Source organism: Cryptomeria japonica, chromosome 6, assembly GCF_030272615.1.
Source record: "Cryptomeria japonica chromosome 6, Sugi_1.0, whole genome shotgun sequence".
Lineage (NCBI taxonomy): Eukaryota > Viridiplantae > Streptophyta > Pinopsida > Cupressales > Cupressaceae > Cryptomeria > Cryptomeria japonica.
The window spans coordinates 682968980-682992984 of record NC_081410.1 but is presented as its reverse complement, the minus strand read 5'-3'; the positions used below and the strand labels follow the sequence as shown (position 1 = coordinate 682992984).

At 42.1% G+C, this 24005-nt stretch overlaps 1 protein-coding gene across 1 annotated transcript in view; it reads left to right on the top strand.

The window, feature by feature from the left end:
- Window positions 1-24005, top strand: part of LOC131031430 (uncharacterized protein At3g06530) — a 254996-nt gene that overhangs the window by 217819 nt on the left and 13172 nt on the right. Inside the window, exons 31-33 of the mRNA XM_057962549.2 lie at window positions 19760-19855; window positions 19939-20006; window positions 20131-20503. Of these exons, the coding sequence (XP_057818532.2) occupies window positions 19760-19855; window positions 19939-20006; window positions 20131-20503 (537 nt within the window). The remainder of the gene's footprint in view (window positions 1-19759; window positions 19856-19938; window positions 20007-20130; window positions 20504-24005) is intronic.

Genomic DNA, 24005 nt, shown 5'->3' with positions numbered 1-24005 from the left:
TTGGAGGAAGGAGCAGGATGTCTCACCTATGGCTTATGAACTCTCAAAAAGATTGGTTGAACATTTGGGCACCAGATTCTTGTTATTGCTTACATTCAACTTGTACTTGCATTTGGGACAGCATATTAGGTTTCAGAGACAATTTGTGTGATAGAGTGCAAGGAGTTGGGAATGACAGAGCTAATGCTGATTGCTTTGAGCTTGCTCTGACAGTGCCTTGGATTGATTTATTTGAAGTGCAGTTCTTCGAGGAGTTGACTGAGTTGATGTAGTTTTGGATTGCTCTTCTTACAACTGATTATTTGGATGTCTCCTTTACAGGTGCTCAAAAAGACTGTGTTATGGGAAGATGGTGTTGCAAATCTCCTAGGCTGACTTGGGACCCTGGAATCATATTCAAGCTTAGGTTGGGTTAACTTGTTGATATTGGGGCTAAGTTGGTATTACTTGAGGACAAACAATATTTGGGAAGGGAGGATTGTTGGGTGAAAAAACAATTAATTAATTAATTTTTAAGTTGTCCTAATGAGATTAAAAAAAACAGCTTTAAATTAATTATTTATTAAGTAACTTAAGTGATATTATATTTAATATTTTAAAAATAAAGTCACTTTTGGGAGTTATAAGGATAAATTAAATTAAAGAGTGTTTTTTCTTCCAGAAGTTTTCTAGGCAAGTTATAAAAGGGAGCTGGGGTATCATTTGGGGGATATTGAGAATAGAAGATTGATTGGTTGTTACTCTTTGGAGATTTCTGGTTTGTGCTTAAGGCCAAACTTAATCGGTGGGACATGTTGATGTGTGTTTTATGCACATAACATTTCAGAATAAAATACCAAGGTAATTTACCCTCTCTTGAACAAAATTACCTTAGATGCTAAGGATAAGATCAACTAAAATGATTCCAAGGTTTCTACATGTCAGGTCTTGATGAGTGGGTAACTCAATGGTTGATGTGAATTGCTGTGTTCACTTGGGGACTTACGCAAATGTTAGGATTATCTTCTTCGATCATGAAATATGCGGATTAGGTATGTTGACAACTTAGGATTTAACAATATAGCTCTAGACTTAATTCTTACTAAAAAAATGGGCAAAAGGAATAGGGTTCAGGAAATCTATTCTAGGCCTAAGAATGTAGGAAATGATGAACAAATCTAGTAGAATCAAACTAGGCAAGGTCTCACAAACAGGTGTTGACACAAGCTTAGTGCAATCGTCTAAGTTATACTTAAGGATTTTTAGAGTATTACCATCAAATGTTGACACCATCCAAGTTGATGCTTGTCAAGGGACACATAATAGTTGAAGTTAAGCTTACTCAAATCTCCAGTTGACCACACAAGGCGCACCTACCAGCGACAAGAGGCTAGTGGTATGGATTAAGGATTCCACATAAATATATTCAACACATCTTCCACTCAATCTAACATACATGGAAATAAATTATAATCTAAAATTCTAATCTAACTTGGAGGAATTGAGAACCATGAATGCAAAGACAACATTTGAAGAGCAAAATCACCAACAATTTAACAATGACTTAGATTCAAATAGCTGCAGCATATACCAACAATTCTACAAAAGTTCTCTCTTACGAATGAGAGACAAGGAGGTATGTATAGTCTCTTACAAAATGGATGGCCAGGATTGATACAAGATCAACGACCAAGATCATGCCAACAAAACCCTAGAATTGCCCTAATTAGGGTTTACATAAAAAATGGAGCCACCAACATATGGCCCAATAAAAAGACACCTAGTCATCAAATAGGGAATCTTCTAAAATATTCTTCCCTGCATCTCTCTCTCTCCTAGCATACTCCAAGAATCTAGCCAATACAGAATCTAACTCCTCCATGGAAATGCTAGGCAAGGTATCCTGTTGCAAATCAATCACGTCTAGTGAATCTGAGCAAGCGTCCAAAGTGTTCTCCCAATCTGACATGAGCTTCTACGAACTACGAACATGAATCAACAAAGAGACCAAGTCATCTATCTGACTCTTCTTCAAAGAGTCCAACTGGCAAAAATACATAAATCTCATTTTGTCTCTTAATTCGGCTAAGTGTAAACCACTACCATCGCTAACATCAACACCCAATAACTCCTCAATTGAGGCAAGGATCTTCATCTGAATGTCCTGATTCAATCCCTCCATCTCCATACAGCTCAATTGGGTGTTGTCATAAGTTGATCTCTTCACGGCCAATGAACAATACCAGCCATGGAAATCGTATCTGTCTCCACTGTGCACAATGTTCTCGCTAACCAAGGTGGAATTAGGAATCCTCTTCAAAGCCTTGAGGCGTGGAATAGTCTTCTCAATAGGTCGGAATTCTTTCCAAACTCCTCCAAATATTGGATTCTAAACACGTGCCCTATTGTCCTATCATATGCCTAGACAAACTGAGTAAGGAAATCATCTGCTTGTTTTCTTGCACTCTCAATCCACTTTTCCACCTCTGAGAGTGTATCTCTTGCTGCCTCATAGTGTGAATGCAGTCCATCATCAACTGCAATAGGGGATATAAGGGTGGGATTCTCATGCCTTATCCCCACAATATACTCTCTAAGTCTTTTATTCTCCTCTCAGTACTTCTCCTTCTTTTCTAATTCTCTGTCTAACCTTGCGCTGATCGCCTTAAGGTTATCACCAACCTCCTGAAACTCTTGCTCTCTTGATGTACGGCCAAGGGCAACTAAAGTAATTTGGAAATCCATAGGAGTAGCAATGTCCGCTGTCACACCTCCAATAGGAACAACAACCTGCGCAATCAACATTCCTGTCTCATCTCTAGCTATGTGCGACAAAATCTCAGCTCTCTTGGGTTCTTTCTCCTTATTGCTCCTAGCTAGGTAGTCATCAATGTTATCAATATGCTGTACCTCGATCATTTTCTTACTATTTTCCATACTTCTCATCAGCCAATCAGGAATAGTGGCCATCTCCATACCATCATCGAGACACATATCTCGATCAAGTGCTCTCAATGTCGAGATAACATCATCATCATCATTAGGATTGCTCCTGGTCAAATCATATATCTCATTTCCCTAACTAACCTCCAATAGGACAGTAGGGGATCCTGACTGATCATCATTCTCATTTGGTGGAGCAGATGTCGCGGTGGCATGTAACTCCTGGATATTCTCTAGTAGTATCACTGTGTTGAAGCTTTGTTGGGTTTCCTTATCTGCTCTATTAATTCACTTACCCTAATTGATGAGACACTGAGAGGTGGTGAAGGAATGATAGGTGGAGGAATGATAGTCTTTTGTTTCTTCTTCTTCTTCACCTCCTCAATCTTCTTTCCTTTGGCCTTGACTCCTCCTGGCGTGTTTTTCCTTCTCTTGGGAGCTTGACTCTCTTCGTCTGCATGAATCCTGACATCACTGATAGTCCTCTGATCATCTTCGGAAGTAGGCTCTTCTGACTTCATCTTTTCATAAGTGAAGGAAACACCCATATCAACTAACTTATTCATCTGAATATCTACCCATGTAGGGGAGAAACTCAAGACCCCTCTCATCAATACGTTCAGATCAATCTCTTCTGATTCTGACCAATTAGGCAATAAGATTGCCTTCTTCATTTCATCCTCATACTGTGGATGCGTATGATCCTTGTCATCTAACACCTCATCAAGAATGAGGAAAAGTCCACACTTCCTCAGGAAATCCACTGACATTTTGGACCACATTCGTCTCCTCACTGCCTGCTCATCCATCAGGTTGGCCCAATAATCTTCTATGTCTACCTTGTGGATGAACTTCTCTCCCATGATCCTTCCAACTTTTTTATCTGGATCAAGTCTTTCTCTTTTCTTGAAGGTTGCAAATTGATAGAATGCAAGCTCCTCACTCGCAGTGCTGGTGACTAAGGCAGATTGGCAAACCTCCAACGTCTTCCCAATTGAAATAGGGAATGTCATGCCTGTCCTATGCTTCTCTCTCTGAATTGAATCAAACTCTAGAAGCTGTCTCACCACTTTCAACAAGATCATTCTGTCGAACGGATACCTAGGATGCCCATAGGGTTCGGATTGAAACCCATGAATCCTAAGGTACGTGAAGGTGGGAAACTGAATATACTACGATCCATATTTCTCTATTAGCTTTGTTGCCTTCTTGGACAATCTTCTGTGGATTCCGCCTTGCAACATTCGTGTGATGTACATTGTGAATATGTTGTTCACTCTCTTATAATCTTCAATTCTATACATGTTCAGCTGGGGATAGCACTCAAGACTCCTGAATTGTCCTTGCCCATCCCCAACTTCACCTTTGCATATCAATCCTTTGTATGAAACAAACCGTGCAAGCGGGTATACCAAGTAGGAAGTCATGGCGAATGACTTGGACTGCTCTACATTCCTTAGCTGAAAGTCCACTTTGTGACTTATGATTCTAGATCAATTTATCAATGTCCCTCTAAGACAAACTTGGATGAAATAGAACATCCATCCATCGAATATTGCACCCCGCGGTGTCCCCATCACTCTGTTAAGAAGGAATACTAAGTCACTATATTCCTCTTTGAAGTTTGTGCACATGAGTGTCTTGGGAGCCTTGGAATGATGAAGCCTAGGCTCGATCATCCACTTTTTGTTTATCATACTCTTACACGCATCCATTTTCTTCGTGTACTGCTCTTCATATTCATCCTTAGTTGCATCCTTAATATTTGCTCTGCGTGGAATTCCAAACACCTCAGCAATAGCATCCTCAGCAAGGTAGGCGATGACAACGCCCTTAGGAGTTTTGATCATTCGCGAACGAGGATCATAACATCGTGCACTTTCCAGGATAAGCTCATTGCATTGTATGGACTGTGGAAATTCAACTGCTTGAAAAATACCACTTTTCATAATGTTTACATAAGTTGGAGAAGGAATCTGATTTCCGACTCCGAACATTTGTTGTCGCATCAGGTTCAAGCTTAGGAAATGCATGTTTGTATCCGTAATCTCCTTCCATTTGGATGACATCTTGGATTCTGGATAGAATCCAATCTCTAGTATCTTCTGTTGTTCTCTTCTTTCCTTAAATCCGGACTTCGACATCGCACTTGTACAAAGCTTGAAGTTAGAACTTAGGAATAAATACAACATTCTTAATAGAATTCCTGACTTCCTAACGATTTTAGGCTAAATTAAAGCATGAAGTCTGGAAAATAGTCCACACTCTTGGTAGATCTTAACAATTTAAACACAAAATGTGACAAGACTATTGTATGAAACCCTCATGAAATCAACACTTCCTTATACTTAGAAATTTCGTGCAAATCATAGTGCAAAGGAGTATACCGGATTAAGAGTGACTAGGGAAAGGTGTGAAAGGTTGTGTTTTCACAACAATAATGTCTGAAGACACCTTCCACAGTCAACAATGGAGGTCACAAATCTGAAGATAACCTGCAACTAATAAATTAATCTTTCAAAACATGTTGTAATTATCTAAAAATATGCACAAACTTGATAAAAATCAGCCTTGATGATGAAACAAATCAATTTTGGGAACATAGGTATGGCTGGTAAAAGATAAATTTTCTGAAGACAAGCAGCCATGGCGAAGTTGCAGACCTGTAACAGCCTTCAAATGGTCTGAAAATGATCCCAAAATGCCTCCAAAAATGCCTCCAAATACAAATCACTAAAATGGCAGCTCGCTGGGCAAAAAGTTAGGTCTGAAAAAATGAATTTACAGCCAACAATGGAGGTCACCTTGCTGTGATAATGGTTGAGGAGATCAGCTTACACTATACAGAGTATATGACCCTATCGCCGAAGATCAGAGAGATGTTGACTTTGGGGCAATTCGTGAACCAGAAGAAGCATAGAATAGGTGCAGCCGACAGGTCAGAGACCAAGGTGACTCAAGGACAGAGAAACTTGTAGCAGGTAATGAGTAAAATATTGTTGGAACATTTTGATGGTAGTGATAGGTTTAGAACACATGCCTAGGGACAAAAACTTGACAATTAACTCTCCTCAATACCTATGCCTAAGGAAGATGCAATCGGATTTGCTACTTCACACCTTGACAATTTAGTTCACGAGTTGTGGTACCACGAGTTGGTTACGCTTGGGCTCAACTTGATCACTACCTATGATGAGCTCACCAATAGACTCATCAAACAATCTGACAGGAAGGATCCAAAGACTTACTTTAGGGAGTTTGCACAGCTTAAACAATAGGGTTCTTTGGAATTCTACATTTCTTGAGCATTGTCTGTTGTAAGGTGTGCGCCCTTGGTCTCCTTGTGTTGTGCAGCGCAACGCACGGGTTTGTGACATGGCTTAACCGCCTCCTGTGGATTCGATAAGTCTAGTGGTTGTATCGGGCATTAACAGGTCGATCTTTTGGTGCAACGACAACCGCACTTGCGATATGTGGTATCAGATCTTGGTCACAGGTTCAAACCCCTTGCTTGCGTTTGGGGGGGGGTTGTTGCAAGGTGTGTGCCCTTGGTCTCCTTGTGTTGTGCAACACAGCGCTCGGGTTTGTGACATGGTTTAACCACCTCCTGTGGATTCTATAAGTCTATTGGTTGTATTGTGCATTAACAGGTCGATCTTTTGGTGCAACGACAACCGCGCTTGGCACTTGTAACATTATCTAGTCCAAATAAGGGGTTGTTCTTGGTGTCCTTTATTTCTTGAGCAGTTTGGACTTTGGAGAGTCTATTTACCTTTTTGGAGGTGTCTTGGGTGCCATTGTAGCCTCCTAGAGGTCTGATTACAATCACAAAAGGTAATGTTACAATGCTCATCATGACTGTTATAAATATGCACTTTGCAACATACTTGTAATGACTTGATTGATTGCCTATTTTAGGGGTAACAAGTACATCTTGTACCTCAATCATCGTCTCCATCAAAATAAAGTATCTAACATAGCTGGTATCCATAGGCTTGAGGGATTCCTTCCTCAAACAATTCCTAAACAAATCAAGTGATGCATGATTATTGCAAATAAACATTTGAATGCCTCTATATTCTAACACCACCTCCTTTACCCCATCTATTTTTCCCTTGTCTTTCAATGCATTGTTTAATGCATGAATACAACATGGGGTCCAAAAAATGTGCTTATAGGCACCTTCCACAATCAATCCAACTCATTTGCACACATGGGTCGAATCAGTTAGTACTTATACAACATTAGAGGGTCCAACCTCTTCTATGACATCCTATAAAACCTGAAATTGGAAGCTTGCATCCTTCCTCTTCCTTGAACAATCATTATCTACCATAATCACTTTTCGCTGGATGTCCTTGAGATGTTTCCTCTTTTTGCAGATTTTCAAGGACGGCGAGGGGATGTTTTCAACCTGTCCCCACGTCCTTGGGACATATTCAAGTAGGGATGGCCTCAATTTTGCAGGGGATGTGTTCCCAACCTATGTTTACGTCACTGGGTAAACAGGAAGAATACAGAAACTGAACAACAATGCACAATGCAATTACAAAGGAAGTACCAGAATAAGCTTTCCATTAATGTCAAAAGAAGTTCATATTATAATCTGTCGTCCACATTACATGTCCTCCAACACCCGGAGGTGGTACAATATATGACAGCCGAAGGGGTGCGACACAACCGTTGCGACTCCAACTACCTACCCGTCAGCTAACTAACTATCAACAATTAACATTACTAAACTATACATATTTTCCGATAACATCATCCCCCCCCAAAAAGAAGTCGTCTCCGACGACTAACAACAAAATGGAGACAATGCATATATACACCCAAAACAAAGTCAAGGAGGGGGCTGAGGAAGCGTCCTTGAAGTCGAAGGCTGGGATGTCGGTGTCTGGTCCGCTAGGCGGGCGCGGAGGTCATAAACCTGCTGAGTGCGTGCTGCCACATCCCGCTCCGCCACCAACACCTTCTCTAAAGCCGTCTTCACCATATGCGCAGCTTCCAGCAACTCCTTCTCCTTGGTATCCACGGACTCTGTCATACCAACCGAGTCTGCAACAAACCCCGCTCTGCAGTAACAACATCCAACTCCTGCTGCACAAGGCTCCGCGCACTTTGCTCCTCCGATAGGCGGATGTCAACCGCAACCTTCTCTGCACGGGCTGTCTCAAGCTGTGCTAACAATTGCGTCCTCTCGGCTGCCCACGAAGCCTGCTATCTGGCGAGATCTCTCTCTATCTCTACACGAGCAGCCTCGCAGACCGCAGACTCATGCTGCTTCTGCCGCAATGCATAGTAGGCATCCCTGTAAACCTGCTCAATCTGTCGGACGAGAGTAGTCACCCTACTCTCCACGACGGGCTGAGGCACACTCCAAGCCTCGAGCATCGCATCTGTTTGAATAGTTGGCCACCCCTGTGACTCAAAGCATGTAGCAAAAGCTGTCGAACAGCCTACCCGCATAAACTCGAGGACCTGCTCTAATTCCTCCACAACCTGCTGCAAAGCTCGCATCTGAGCCGTGGCCACCACTCGCCGACCCCTCCTCACCATGTCTGCTAAGTAAGCCTCAATGTCCTCCCCATCCTGCCCTGAAGTCTGGGACCCCGATATAGGTGCAGGAGGCTCAAGTGGGACCAAAACTGCTGCATCCTGCTGGCACATAGGTGTCTCCTCTACCCCCGCCTGCTCCTGGATAGCAAGGACGACTTCTCCTATCTCATGCCCTATTGCTGGTACCGGTGTCTCACCCGATGAATCCTTCAAGTCTACCACCTCCGTCAGAGGCTCTCGCCGAGGTGAGAACACAACAGCTCCCACTGGTGGCATCACCATCATCTGAAATCGCCGGGTCAGCCAACTCCCCATAGCCACCACCGATGGATCCGTACTCAACACCTCCGGGCCTCTCTCCACCTCTAAAGTGTGTCTATCCATGGGCTCCTCCAACAAGGAGGCAGACACAGTCACTACTGCCTCGGATCCCACAACGTCCAACCGCACCTGAGGCTCTGCGTCGACCACCTCCCTATGCTCCTCCACTGCCACTACTTGCTGCGGTGATCCACACAACTCCGCCATGCCTTCTGTACGTGCCTCTATGGCCGGAGGCGGTCCCGCTGGTGGCGCACTAGCCTGCGGAGGTGGTACAATGGAAGGTGATGCCACCTGCTGCATGGGCCCAAGTGCAACGGGCGTGCGGCCCTCCCCAAAAGCTGGAATCGACGTGCCTCCCACTCCTGCGGATGACCTCACAAGTGTGCCAAGTGGTAGTGAGGGTGGCACAAACAAGACTCGCTCCCCCGCGGGCTCCATCCTCCCCTCTTCTGTCGCCCTACTGCTACTATCCTCCGCCGAATCCTCCTCCTCCGAAACCTCTTCGCTGCTGGGAGTCTCTCTTCCACTATCAGGTTCTGCCGAGGGGGTCTCTACTATCCTTTTTCGTTTCGCGGAAGAATGGCCAATGTCAAGGTGTCTCCAATGCATGATAGGAGGCTCACCTACAACCAATGGTCTTTGCGGCTGTATCTCCAATTCTGCCTCCGATACTACTTCTCGCGTGGCCTCCAGAAACAATCCGATGGCATAGTGGGGCATGTAAAACGTGCGATGCTCCATCCTCAAGAACTCGCACATCCGCTCTGATAACAATGTAGCCCAATCATACACAACGCCATTCAGAAGTTCATTCATCAATATGATCTGCGGTAGAGCGATATCCGATGCCCTACCAGACCCCGTCAACCTGCTCTTGATGACGTCCATTATGCACCGCCAATGGCCCTCTGCAACAAAAGACCTACGCATCCCACGGCTCTTCGTGGCATCAACAATGCTCTCCAATTCTGCTGTGGTCAAGTCTCGGGATACTCGTTTAATCCAATATTCTTTTTCCTCCCGCGTCATCTTCTTAGCTTTCAATTCCACTTTCTTGCCATGTACTCCTGGAATGCCAAACACTCTCGTGAAATCTGCCGGTTTGAAGGATATCGTGATATCCTTCCCAAGGTACTCAAAAGTACTCGTCCGTGAATGGCTATCAAAGTGTCTAACATGAACCGTAATGCTCCCTCATACTCACGGATAGCAAAGACAGGCATTCGGATGGCCCACTCCACTCCTGCTTTACGGAGGCTCTTCTTCACCAAATCATCATCTGGTACATCTTGCCACCATTTTTTGCATTCGGACCCATTCAATCCCTCGAAGGTGATATGCTGTGGGGTCAATGCGTTCTTCCCTCGTGCGGCATGCTGCTGTGGTGTCTTTCTCTTCTGCCTGGCGTGCATTGTGCTACCGGCTATGCGAACACTCGAAGGAAGAACTCGCGTATCCTTATTCCTATGGCTGCTATCCTGCAACTGTTTTTTCCAATTCCTTTTTCCTGCAGACTCCATTAATTTCCTCCTCTAACTGATTCTTGATTTTAGCCGTGTCGTTGCAAAAGCCGCTAACTACCTCCGGGCAGCTAAGACTGTGCGGAGGTGATCCCTTGTATGTGCCTGTGCGTTGGGCGTGCGGTAGACACCGGGAGGAGCCAACCCAAACTTGTCGCTGTTGTCCCCGTGCGTTCCCTTTTCGCATCCATTATTTTCCACCGCACTTTTGACTTGTTTTATGTCTACGTGCCCACCGCACGGTAGACTTTGTTCGTGGCTTTGCGCTGCCTGTCCGTGGGGTATGTGTGGTGCGTTTTGCGTTTTATTGACCGCACGGTGTTTTCTTTTTATATCTCCTCGCGCTGTCTGGTGGTTGGGATCCGCACTTGTTTTCCCTTGGGACTTGCTTACATACCCCCGCACTTGAACGCGTTTCCGTTTGGATGTGCCCACCGCACGGTAGCTCCTTAGTTCCTTTCGCGCTGTTCGGTGAGGGTTGTAGGTGGTGCGGTGGACACCGCACGGTGGTTCCACCGCGTGGTGGTCACCGCACGGTGGACCCAAAGTTATTTAATTTTTTTTTATTTTTTTCAATTGTCGAGCTGCCTGCTCGCCTCCAGCCTCTGATGATATACTTTAAGTTTTGAGCCATTGACAACCTCCGGAATTTCTTGTCCGTTGAGGGTCCAGAGTTTAACGGACCCGTTTGCTATGACCTCTCGGACCCTATAGGGGCCTAACCACTTGACCTTGAACTTGCCAGGCTTAATCTCGTTTCGTCCATTATATTTCAAGACTAACTGCCCCGAGGTGAACCTCGCTCGCCGAATGTGTTGGTCGTGCCAATGTTTCCTTCATTGCTGGGCCACGTCTGTCACCCATTGTGCCATCAACCTTCGTTCATCGAGTTTGTTTAGGGCATACAGGCGCTCCCTCAGGCTCTCCATATCGCCAAGTTTATTCTCAATAGCAATTCGGAGACTTGGCACCATGAACTCCATCGGTACTACCGCTTCTTGTCCATACATTAATTGGAATGGTGTCTGGCCCGTCGTTACTTTGTAGGTGGTGTGGTATGCCCATAACACCGACGGTAGTCGCTCCTCCCAATCTTCCTTTTCTACCCCGCACGACTTATAGATGACCGAAACCAAAATCTTGTTGGTCGCCTCCGCTTGACCATTGGCCCTCGGGTAATACGGACGGGACAAGGAGTGAAAAATTTTGAACTCCGTCGTAAGGAGTCTCACCACATGGTTCACAAAATGGCCTCCTCTGTCACTGGTTATCTGAAGCGGAATTCCATATCTTGTGATAATTTGTTCATAAATAAATCTGGTTGTACTCACCGCGGTGTTATCGGGTAGGGCTCGTGCTTCGACCCATTTTGTCAAGTATTCCGTAGCTACCACAATGTATGTACATCGCCGCGGTCTGCTAACTTTTAAAGGCCCCACAAAATCAAGCCCCCAACATTCGAATAACTGTTGTGCCGCTGAAGGGTTTAATGGCATGAAGTCTCGTTTTAGTGGTTTTCCGGCCCTCTGGCATGTATCACAGCTTCCGACCCATTCTCTGGTGTCGCTGTGTAGCGTCGGCCACCATAGTCCGGCTAATAGTACTTTCCTGGCTGTCGTGTCCGGCCCCATATGACCTCCTGCGGGTCCTTCGTGTGCTTCCTTCAAAATCCCCGATATCTCTTCCTCCATCACGCATCGGCGGAGTACTTGATCTGTCCCCATTTTGTAAAGGAGTCCATTGATCAGTTGGAACGTTCGGTTCCTCAGAACCAGTTTGCGTCGTTCCCCTGGCATGTCCCGAGGGAACTGGGACGTCGATAGGTACTCGCCAATACGAGTGTACCAGGATGGTAAAACCGCAATCTGGAATAAGTGCGCATCCGGAAAATCATCATTCACCCCCTTCGCTCGTTCTCCCGACTTGATTCGTGACAGTTGGTCAGCGATCACATGGCTCTTCCCTGGCCGTACTATAATGTTGAATGTGAATTCTTGCAGTAGTAACAGCCATCGACTCACCCGTCCTTGAATAATAGGTTTATTCACCAAGTACATCAAAGCTTGGTGGTCTACATAGAAAGTGAAGGGTGTCGCCAACAAATAATGCCGGAACTTCTGTACTGCGTAAACCATGCCGAGCGCTTCCCGTTCAGTTGTACTGTAATTCCTCTCAGCTTTTGAGAGTAGTCTACTGGCGAAGTAGACTGGGTGATCCAACCCATGATCCCTAACTTGTGCTAATGTTGCACCTATTGCATAGTTGGAGGCATCGACGTGCACATGAAATTCTCTGTCCCAGTTTGGGTAGACCAATATTGGTGCCGCCAACAGTCGTGATTTCAATTCCTCGAAGGATTCCGACTGCGCCGTTCCCCATACGTACGGTTCCCCTTTTCTTGCGAGGTTATCCAGGGGGTAAGATATCTAGGAGAAATTTTTTATAAACCTTCGGTAATATCCGATGTGTCCCAAAAAAGATTTTACCCCAGAGACATCTTGTGGGGGTTCCATCTCCACAATCACCCGAACTTTATCCGGGTCTGTTTTAAGTCCCGCTTTACACACTATGTGTCTGAGTAGTCTACCCTGAGGTACCATGAATCTGCATTTCTTAGGGTTCAGTGCGAGTCGTGCCCTTCGGCACCTGTCCATACATTCTCCGAGTGTTTTCAGATGCGTCTCCTCCCCATTGTAGATGGACCAATCATCCAGGAACGCCTTGAAGTTACCCACAGACATCTTATCAAAAATGTGGAGAATTATTCGTTGGAACGTTGCCGGAGCATTGCAGAGACCGAAGGGCATCCGGTTGTAAGCATATACTCCGTCCTCCACCACAAATGTGGTCTTCAGCGTATCTTCCTCCGCTATTGATATCTGATTATAGCTGGAAAATCCATCCATAAATGAATAGATTTCATGGCCGGCCACCTCTTCAAGAATAGAGTCCGTGAACGGTATGGGAAATGGATCTTTGATGGTAACTGCATTGAGTCGCCGGAAGTTGACACAAATCCGGATCTCGTTACCATCCTTTTTGAGAGATATTACGATGGGGGATACCCATTCGCTATTCTGCACCCTAAAGATAATCTTGGCCTCCAGCATTCGTTCAATCTCTTTTTGTACTTTTGCAGCATAGTTTTTATTCATCCTGTACGGTCGCTGCCGTACTGGTACTGCGCCTGGTACCAACAGAATACGATGAACACATAACTCCAGTGGGACTCCCTTCAAATCCTTATAAGTCCATGCGAATACATCTTTGTACTCGGTGAAAATCTTGAATGCGGCCGTTTTCAGCACTGGGTTCCAGTCATCTCCTACCAGAATGATTTTCTTATCCGTCTCCGTACCTAGATTCAAAGGTTTCACCATCGGTTCTTCATACTTCATGGCCTCCTTGTTTCTAAATTGATGTGCGGGTACGGTGTCCATTGTAGCTTCTCCTTCCTTATACTCCCCGTATTCTGGAGGATATTGATCTGGCTCCTCTCCTTCGATGCTTAATACGTTACAAGAGGGTGAGAACATCTCATAGTCCTCCTGCTGCCAATGGAACAATCCATTTAGTGAATCTGCCGTACAATGTTCCTCTCCGCGTCTGTGCAGTAGGGTCCAAATGACTCGTGTGTCTCTCCCCGTTGTGCTTTCATGGCCCTTTCTATTTCCTCCCTTGCCTCCGTCATTCTCTACTTCTCCGTGTGGGGATGGGGGTATCAGGCTTCCTTTGCCTGCCCTCGGGTAAGAGCAAGGATGGCTTCTTTACCCCGTGTGTTGCCTTCGATATCAATCAAATTGGCCCCTACGCCAGACTTCAGACAATCGGCATCTTCATGGTCACCGGGGCCACACCACCGACATAGCTTTTGAGCGGTGTCATTGTTATTACACTCGTGTTAATGACCCCATTGATTGCAAGCCCTACATTGAATCATCGGGCGTCCCTTCGCATCGTATTGGACCCTGTTTCTGGTGGAATTATTATTATTCCCCCGTCCGCCTCGTCGATTTCCTCGGTAGCCTCCGGAAGATGCATTATTGTTTGAATCCGATGTGGAGGGCTGCTCATGTGCAAAGAGCACTTGCTGGTTACGTGCCTTCAGATTGTATGGGCATTCCTTCGTAGAATGTCCCATGATTTGGAAGATGTCACAGAATGCCTTCTTGGGACAGGCACCCTTTGTGTGGCCGCTCTCCTTACAATCCGTGCACCACAGTTCATCATCCTTGCTTGTGGTCCCCTTCATTGTCTTAAACTCTTTTAACATCCGTTCCATATCCTTCTGAAGGGCTGTGACTTTCTTCTTCGGCTTCTCATCACTGCTACTCTCTTCTTCCAACGTATCATCTTCAGAGGATGACGAAGATCTATTCTTCTTCTTTTTGGCCGTCTTATTTTCACTTTCCAAGTCCATGGCCCGGTTGTATGCATCATCGTAGGATGTCGGAGGCACAATTTTCATCTTTCGTCATAGCTTAGGGTTCAGACCCTCGACAAACCACCGCTTCTTTAAGCCATCAGCCGGTTGGCTTTCCATCTTTCCGACTAATTCCTTTAGCCGGCGGCCATACACCCGTACGGTCTCCTTCTTTCCTTGCTTTGTTCCATAGATTTCGGAGACTATCTCATTATCATCTCGGAGAAGCTGAAATTCCTTCTCGAATGCTTTCTTCAATTCATCCCACGTAGTTACCTTGGTTTTATCCACGTCTGAATACCAGTCAATAGCCACTCCTCTCAGTGTGGCGGGGAACTGCTTCATCCATTCATCCTGGTCAGCCACCCCGTTGGCTGTCCAGATGGTTTCGCATGTACGGCAATGCCGTGCAGGATCATCTTTGCTATCCCCGTTGAATTTGGGCAACTTCTGTTTGCTCGCCATTGATGGAAGTCGTCCACTTGGAGGTGGTTGGGGCTGTGTCTGCCCTCCGGCGCTGCTCCCTCCGATGCCGCTGATGTCTCTTGTGGTGGTGACCGAAGGTACGGTGTTCTGCCTTGTACCTACCGTGCGGTTAGCTTCCCCTTCGTCGTCACCCGTGCCCGGCTCCCTTCGGTGATCCTCCCTTTGTGGCGTGAGAGATAAGTCTATGAACCGATCTCGAGTCTCTTCAACTAGTTCTCTTCGTAACCTAGTTTCTTCCAGAAACTCTTCGAGGCTTCTCGCTCTACCGTAGTCTGGCAACGCGTAGAAATTCCCCTCGGCTTCTGCACCTTCTGTGACACCTCCTTGGTTCCCTTCAGGCAACCCTTCGGCAGGTCGTCCTTCGGCAAGTTGCCTCAGCCTCCGTCTACGTTCTACACGTTGTTCCAGAATCAAAGCCTTCTGTGCAGCCTCCCACTCGTCGGTTTCTAATTTCTTATTTCTATCTTTATTCAATAAATTGGGCATTAATTGTCGTACAATCTCATATTTCACATAAACCAAACCACAACACGTCTTTATTAATTCATTCTTTTGTATACGATCAACACAATTCTTCTGCTTCTAACAGTGTTCTTTATTTGTCTCCCTTCACAATTTAAGGATTATTGGTCCTTCGTCGGTCTTCTCTACGTCTGTCATCCTGGCGCTCATGAAATTCTCGTAAGATTTGCTGTCTTCGGTTCTCACGGTAGGTGTCTTCTCTGCGGTTTTGAGCCAAAAATGCTTGAGCCAGAAGGTTAGGCAAATTGCTCATCAACCGATTCACCGCCGGGCTTACACCAAGCGCGCTCCACACAGCATCCTCTGGAACAGCCTCAATGGTGGCTTTCCTCCGTACGTGTGTTTCAATGGCCGCCTGAAGGATGCAAGAGAAATCTTTTGTGAGTGCTCGTTCTCCTTCGAACAATTCTTGGTGATCTTCGTCAGGGTTATTGCTCGTCCCCTCGGGCAATGGTTGTCCCATTATCCCTGTGCCATGTAGTATATTCCCGTCCCTCCCGAAATAATTTCGGCAGCGGCGCCAAATGTTTACCTCACTGGGTAAACAGGAAGAATACAGAAACTGAACAGCAATGCACAATGCAATTACAAAGGAAGTACCAGAATAAGCTTTCCATTAATGTCAAAAGATGTTCATATTATAATCTGTCATCCACATTACATGTCCTCCAACACCTGGAGGTGGTACAATATATGACAGCCGAAGGGGTGCGACACAACCGTCGCGACTCCAACTACCTACCCGTCAGCTAACTAACTATCAACAATTAACATTACTAAACTATACATATTTTCCGATAACAACCTACATAGCTAAATACATGTTAATTTAGTAAATGTTAATAAATGTAAATTAACGCTTAAAGGCCAAATTGTGATGTCCCCACTTTGAAATAGAATTTAATAATAAATGATAATAATAAAATTAAAACATTCAAAATTAAATTAAATTATAAAATAATATAATTAAATAAGATTAATTAAGTTAATGAAAAGTCAAAAGGCATGAAAGGAAAAGTTGTGACTCCCTCAACAATGAGATATAAAAGGGAGAAGAGAACCTCATTTGAGAGGGGGGATAATTTGGAAATGAGAAGTGTAGATCTGATTTAACTAATAAGTGCAGATCTGATTATGAAAGGTTGTGTCCCTTTCAAAGGGTAGAAATAATGAAGAGTTGCACTCTTTCAAAGGGTGCTAATGGTGAAAGGGTATGTCTCTTGCCAAAGGGCATACATGATGGCGAGGTGTGATCTCTCCCTCAAATTGAGAGATATAAAGGGAAGAAATCAAAAGCATCTAGTGACATCACCATGCATCAGATCAGATCAAAACTAGTATTAAGTTACAGGCAGTAGCATCTTTGTTCTTGGTGCTATGCATGGGGATGTGTTGAATGTGTATGCTTAATATACGAAGCCTGATAATGTTGTTATGCAGAATTTAATAGAATACTAATATAGACTGCAATATGTATGACAGTCATACTTAATTTGATATATATTTATTATACATGAGAAGTTAGTATACTTATAGTTTCATTCATGTTATTACTATCAGTATTTAAGAAGATGGGAATGAGATGTTCCAAAGAGGGGCAGTCTAAATCCAAGCAATAGGTTAAGTCCCAAGATAGGGTGGGGATCAGCGACCCATAAGCCTTGAGGGTATAGACCCAAGATAGGTAAGGGCTTGGATCTGTAAACTTTGAGGGAACCTATTGTATTTGGTCTCTAAGCGCTTTGGTAACATACATCATAGTTTAAAAACTCGTGGACTTGCCACGGACTCACGAGTCCGTGGGAGCCACGAGTTGACTCGCCAAAGACTCGCGAGTCTTTTGCAAGGACTCGTGCGAGTCTTTTGCATGGACTTGCGAGTCTTTCAGATGGACTCGCGCGACCTAGAAAAACTATCAGGCAAGCTTTAAAAATGAGTTTTTTTTCCTTTTTTTTGCCTTCATTTGGCTTAACTCCCCCCTTGACCCCAACTTGGGGGCGCTGCCCCCAAACCCCCGTCAAAAAAAAAGGGGGAAACTGCATTGATGGAAGTAGGGAAAATTTCACCTCTGAGTCTGATTAGGCTCCATATAACAACATGATTAGCATTGAAGAAATGTTGGTATTATACATTTTAGAGTTGAAAGTTTGAAACTATGAGTATGAATGATGAAATTTCAAATATTGCGCATTTGTTGATCATATGACGTGTAATGTTTCAATTATGGCTCTTATGTTCTCTAAATGCATTAATTTCTTTATGTTTTTTTGTAAAACTACGGTTTTTTTTTGCAGAGTCCTTACCGAGTCTTTCGCGAGTCTTTCACGAGTCCGAGTCCGAGTCCAAATTTTTGGTTTGCCGAGTCCGTGGCGAGTCCGAGATTTTCAACTATGACATACATAGACCCTTCTCCCTTAAAACTGAAGTAGTAGCAGGGTCCGATATCTATATTAAGAACCATGAATAATGAAATTAATCATTTCATGAGGAAAATAAATAAGAACTTGTTAATAACTAATTGAAGAATATCAATCAATTTTAGTATATTGAAATAGATCAAGTAGGGGACATTACACAAATAAACAATTAAATGTAAAGCATTGTGAATAATTAACGTTTAACATCTTCAAATAAATGTAACCCATGATACGAATTGGAAAATTAAAATTTTGTCAAGAATTTACCACCATTCACGAGCATCTTTCCTATATTTGTCTTGAAGAGTGCAAACATCATGATTCTTTGAAGGTAAAAAGTGGCCAAACTCACTTTAGGCAACACTTTTTATATCTGCATTTGAGAATATTAACTTGGTGTAAACTCAGCGAATCTGTTTTTGGCTCAGACTCGGACTTGTTGCTTAGACTCCGCGAAATCTCAATAAATTGAAATAACCGTGAAATTTAGATTTTTTTAAGGATCTAAAACTATTACCATGCACCCTTCAATAGATAAACTTTATTGACACGATAAAGTAATCAAAGTTGTTACTTTGGTCACATACACAAGTATACATCAATCGGATGAGTATAAAAGTTGATTTCAACCCAAGGAATCATTTTTTTTAAATACATAAGTCTTGTCAAGTGTTTTAGGTGTACAAAACTTGTGGATTATGATATCCATGGTATCAAAAACAAAACTCACAATATGGAGTAATAAACCTTAGTAGAAAGGAGCTTGTATCCCTTAGCCCAACATTACTGGCTCTATGTGGACTCATGTGCTTGTATCTTAGACAAGTATGCAAGTGCTGCTACAGCCTTAGGAGCATTACTTAGGATAGAGTATGACTTAGCAAACTAGAAGTATAAATGTAATTTAATTACTAGGAATTTTATTGGGAAAAAGTTGAACGAATAAAAAAATGTTGTATTTCCATTCAACATGGCCCAAAAATATTTTCATTTTTTGTTTCTTAACCTAGAGCAGGGATTTGGGCACCCCTAGTGGGGTCAAAGGGCAACACCCCTTGTGGGGGTCTAAGGGCAATGCTCCCATTTGGGTCAAGGGGTAACACCCATTGTGGGGGTCTAAGGGCAACGCCCCTAGTGGGGTCAAGGGTAGTGCCACCAAGACAAAATTAAAGCCTTTGAGACCACACATAACATCATGGTAGAGTATTTTTTTAAATTTCTGTGAGAGTTTTTGATATTCAGATACTGATTAAGTTACAAACTGAGAACTATTTACATTTCAACATTGTAAATGTTTACTGGTAGTCTTATGGGTACAGCATGTTTAAACCACAGTAAATTTGACTGGAACCTAATTAATTTACCAAATAAGAAAAATACTTGTATAAGCTTGGTAATCACTTAACGAACATTAATTTGTTTTAGCTTGTCTTTTGTAGCGATATTGAATTCTTTCATAGTCTTATAATCTCTTCCTTTTGGTTCTTTTATCTCTTGTTGTATGTAGTTCTTCTCATTTGATAATCCTAGATTTACTGGATTTGGACTTTAAACCAGAGCTCATGATATTTCTTTTCCATCATTAGGATGACAGCCATTCACAGCAGGTTTCAAAAGAGCTGATATCAGCAGTGGTTCCATGCTGGCTAAGAACAAGTAAAGACCCTAAAAAATTGCTTGAGGTAAGATGTGCAATGTATAGGCAACCAATTTAATGGATTATGTTTGCACTGGCTCATTCTTCAATTTATGTGTCATTGAGCAGGTTTTTGTTAAAGCATTGCCTCGTATGTCTCAACATCGAAGATTGGCTATCACGAATCATCTGCTTGGGTATGCATTTAAATTTGAGTATTGGTGTTGCAACCCAGGTCATTTAAGGTGGTAGTTGACATATGTTTATGTTATTACCAGCCTGTTTTTGCTTAACCCATAGTTTTACTGTTCATTTTTCCAGGGTTTTGGGTGAACAAACTAGTTTGCCTGTCCTCCTAATGTTACTGCTTCAATCAATGGTTTTATCTATAAATACATCTGACAAAGGTCAAGATATGAGAAGAATGCTATTAAATTCAAACTGGCAGCAGGAGTTTGTTTTACAGCTTAGTATGCAATATTCATCCAGAATATGGCTTTCATCTTTGGTTAAACTTTTGGAAAGAGCAAGGGTTGATGCATGTGTTGATAGTCAAGGTGAACGGCAATCAAAGGAAGAAGGATTTGTCTCATGGGTATTACAAATTGAATGTGTACACCTTGTTGCAGATTACCTAAAAAGTTCAGAATTCTCACTTCAGCTTGAGAATGGCCATGATCAGGAAGCAGTGCAGGTATTTTTGTACTCCAATTAATTGTTGACTACAAAGGTGTGAAACACTAAATGAGTTTGCCCTTTTCCATGGAATAATTATGATGGGAATGTTTTTAGTTGTCTTTTCTATAGGTTATTAGCAGTGATGTGCATCCATAAATTGGTTGCTTTTTTATAGGATAAACATTAAATATTTTCATTTTATTTACCATTCCTTAATTTATAAATAGTGGCTTTGTTCCAGGTCTCAAGTGTCACTTAGGAGGCAATACATTTAAACAAATTCTAATGTGTTACATGCAGAAAAGATTTATGAGTGATAGAATGCAACTCAATAATAATCAAAGTTCTGAGACAGATAATACAAGAGAATGAGAACAGTGCGGCACAACTGTTATACAAGATTTTATTAAGTAAACTGTAATGATTATACTTATCCAATGTATCAGGCAAAGCTACAAAATGATGCCTATTTCCTTCATACCTCGTAGAATATAGTCAGAATTAGTATACAAGTGAGGATGGTGAAGAGGTGGTGAGGCATTAAGCAGCTAGTAAGCTGTAATAATCATACATGCCCAATGTATTGAAACCTGAGAGATTAGTTTGATGACAAAGGCAATATATTATGTTACTATTGGCTACTATTTATCAGGCAGTGATGGCTATAACAAACTCGCAAACAAACAAACAAGGATATGCATTTCAGTGCAACAGTTCACCTATTTTTGGCCTACTTATGATTGATAAACTGAAGTGGATATTCGTCAACAAGTTTCCAACAGTTATTCCTACTTGAACATCTCAAAATGACTGATATGTTGGATTAGTTACAACTTACAACACAGTCAATCTTAAACATTTGCAGCATTTAAGCAAACATGAAATAACATACAAAACACTGAGTAAACAGAGAAATATGTAAGATAATGACTGCAGATGCAATATACCTTGGATAAACATTGAGAAAGTGGAAAAACTCCAGCAAAAGGAAGGTATCAGCTCCTTATTCCACTATTCCATTCATTAATACATTGTAGAACAATGACATGCTGTCAAAACAAGCTCCCGAACATGTCAACAGAGCTAGAAAAGCTATGTTGAAGTCAGCATCATCAAAAACTCTGGCTCTAGAGATAATTCCCTTGTAATATGAACATATGATGAGGTTCCAAAAGTGTGTGAGCCTTTCCACAAGGTTTGGACGTTCCCATGACTTTAGTGGTGCCGAAAGGCATTTCCACTGCTTTGAGATGAAAAGACCCAAAACTCCAACTTCCTTCCTTGTCCAATATGATCAAAGTCACTGCTTATCACAGGTAGCAATTATGACACAGCTGCCATGATCTCAAAAGCACTACTACTAGAACCACAATAAGGAGGACAAGTGGTCACAAAACTGCTTGATGCAATTGCCAAACTACAATCTATGGAAACTGGTGATTCCATTAACTGTCACCTTTTTCGTTGCTTTTACACTCTACTTTTTAATTCCTTGTGATGCTTCAAATCACCCCAGTGCTTTGTCTTACCTATATGTTATTATTTGGTTTCTTGAATGTGACAATCATTATATCCTTGATGAAGGGAAACAGTTAGACAATCTCTTAATTGGAAATGGAAATAACTGATCACCTGATCCTGAATCGATGACCTGTTGTGGAGTATTTTAAATGACAATTAGGTTGCATAAATTTCTTCATGTAACCTATAATATCCATTATCCTCCCTTGATGACTAAACCATCTACAATCCAATGTTTTATCTCTAAATTTGGGAAATTTCTCTCCCTAGTAGTTTAGTCTTTATGTCAAGAATCTGCTCTTTTTTAGGACAATAATAAAGACAAATGTCTTCATTATTGACCAACTCTTCGATGTAATTTTGATGAAATTCAATATGCTTTGTGTTGACATGATAAATTGTACTTTTCCACTAACTTCAGCACAGTTTAATAATCAAAAAACATGACATGTGATGTTTGGTTGAAGTGTAGATTGATATCCCACACAACCATATGCATCACAAATGAAAGTCTGACTCATATTCTTCATTATTGGAGGATAAGGTAACTGCATTTTGTAGCTTGTGCTGTGAAGAAATTACTAAGAAAATCATGTTGAAGATTTTCAAGAAGCAACTATCCCAACCAAGTCATAATTGGTTTGTTCCAGTAGCATTTAAACATGACCCTGAGATAGATTGCTGAAGTTGAGTGTTCCTCTTATCATATCGAAGGTTTTGTTTTTCAGTTTGCCATTTTTCTTCATCTGGATTAGGTGTGAACCAAGGGAGAGTTAAATCGAAAATGTAAGCCCAATTGAGATGTGGTAGATAAATCCAATTGACAAAAAATTGAGTCATTGACTAGTTGCAAATAGTGGAAGTTAGACTTTTATCCCAAGTTCAATATGCATAGATTTTGAATTAGAATTAGTCAATTTTGAACTCTGTAAGAATGTTTTGGCATACTTTTTGTGTGATACAAAAATAGCACGATCAAGTTGTTGGAAGAAAGTGTAGAACACAGGTTTACTACTGAGAGGGGGGGTGAATCAGTAGTAAATAAAACTTACAATTTTATCCAATTAAATTTTTTTGGAGAATTGCTTTTAAACTGAAAATGGAAACCATAAAGAAAAGCAATCACATATTGAAGACTTGCACAAGATTTGACATGGAAACCCAAGATGGGAAAAAACCACGGTGAGTAACGCTGCTAGGATCTACTGTCCTCATCCAGCCTCACAGTTAAAACCATCTACAATTTTTAAGGGCACCAACCCTAAGGAGTCACCAAACTCCTATCTTAAGAGCACCAACTCTACAATCTGAGCACCAACCCTGCCTTTCTACAACATTAAATTTGTGGAAAACAAAATTACATTAACATCATTGATTTGATTATAACATCTTCATATTGACATCAGTAAAAAAAATCATAAAATCAGATTGTTATAATCTGATTATTTTCACTCTTCAGATAAACTGTATAAAGTATCAAAAAGGTTTGCAAGTCTGAATAGATTTAAAAGCTGATTTCACTCTATACCAATATCTGTGTGTTTCAAGAATAGTAATCTAAGTAACTGTTCATCTGAAACCTTTCTCCGTTCTGACATAATCTTGATAATCTGAGTACGAACTCAGAACCCTTATACCACCAATAAAATTTAGAATCATATGTAAGCCATAATCAACACTATAATAACATGAAATACAAAGTCTGAAGGTATGTGAATATAAGCTTTTTAAATGAAGACAATATAACCCTTCAAGTTCAGAGATATTACAAACTGATCATGAGTCTTCAAATATTTCTTGAAACAATCCAATTTGCAACCTGCAGATGAACCCTTACAACTTCGGTGATTTTCAGCAATCAACAGAGAATTTGTGAACATACACTTGAGACAAAAAATGACAGAATATATCAGTCAGAATCTGATTTCTAACAAACTGACTTCTGTAGTTCTGAACAATAAAACCTCACCAAATTATATAAAGACTATGTTGCTGTG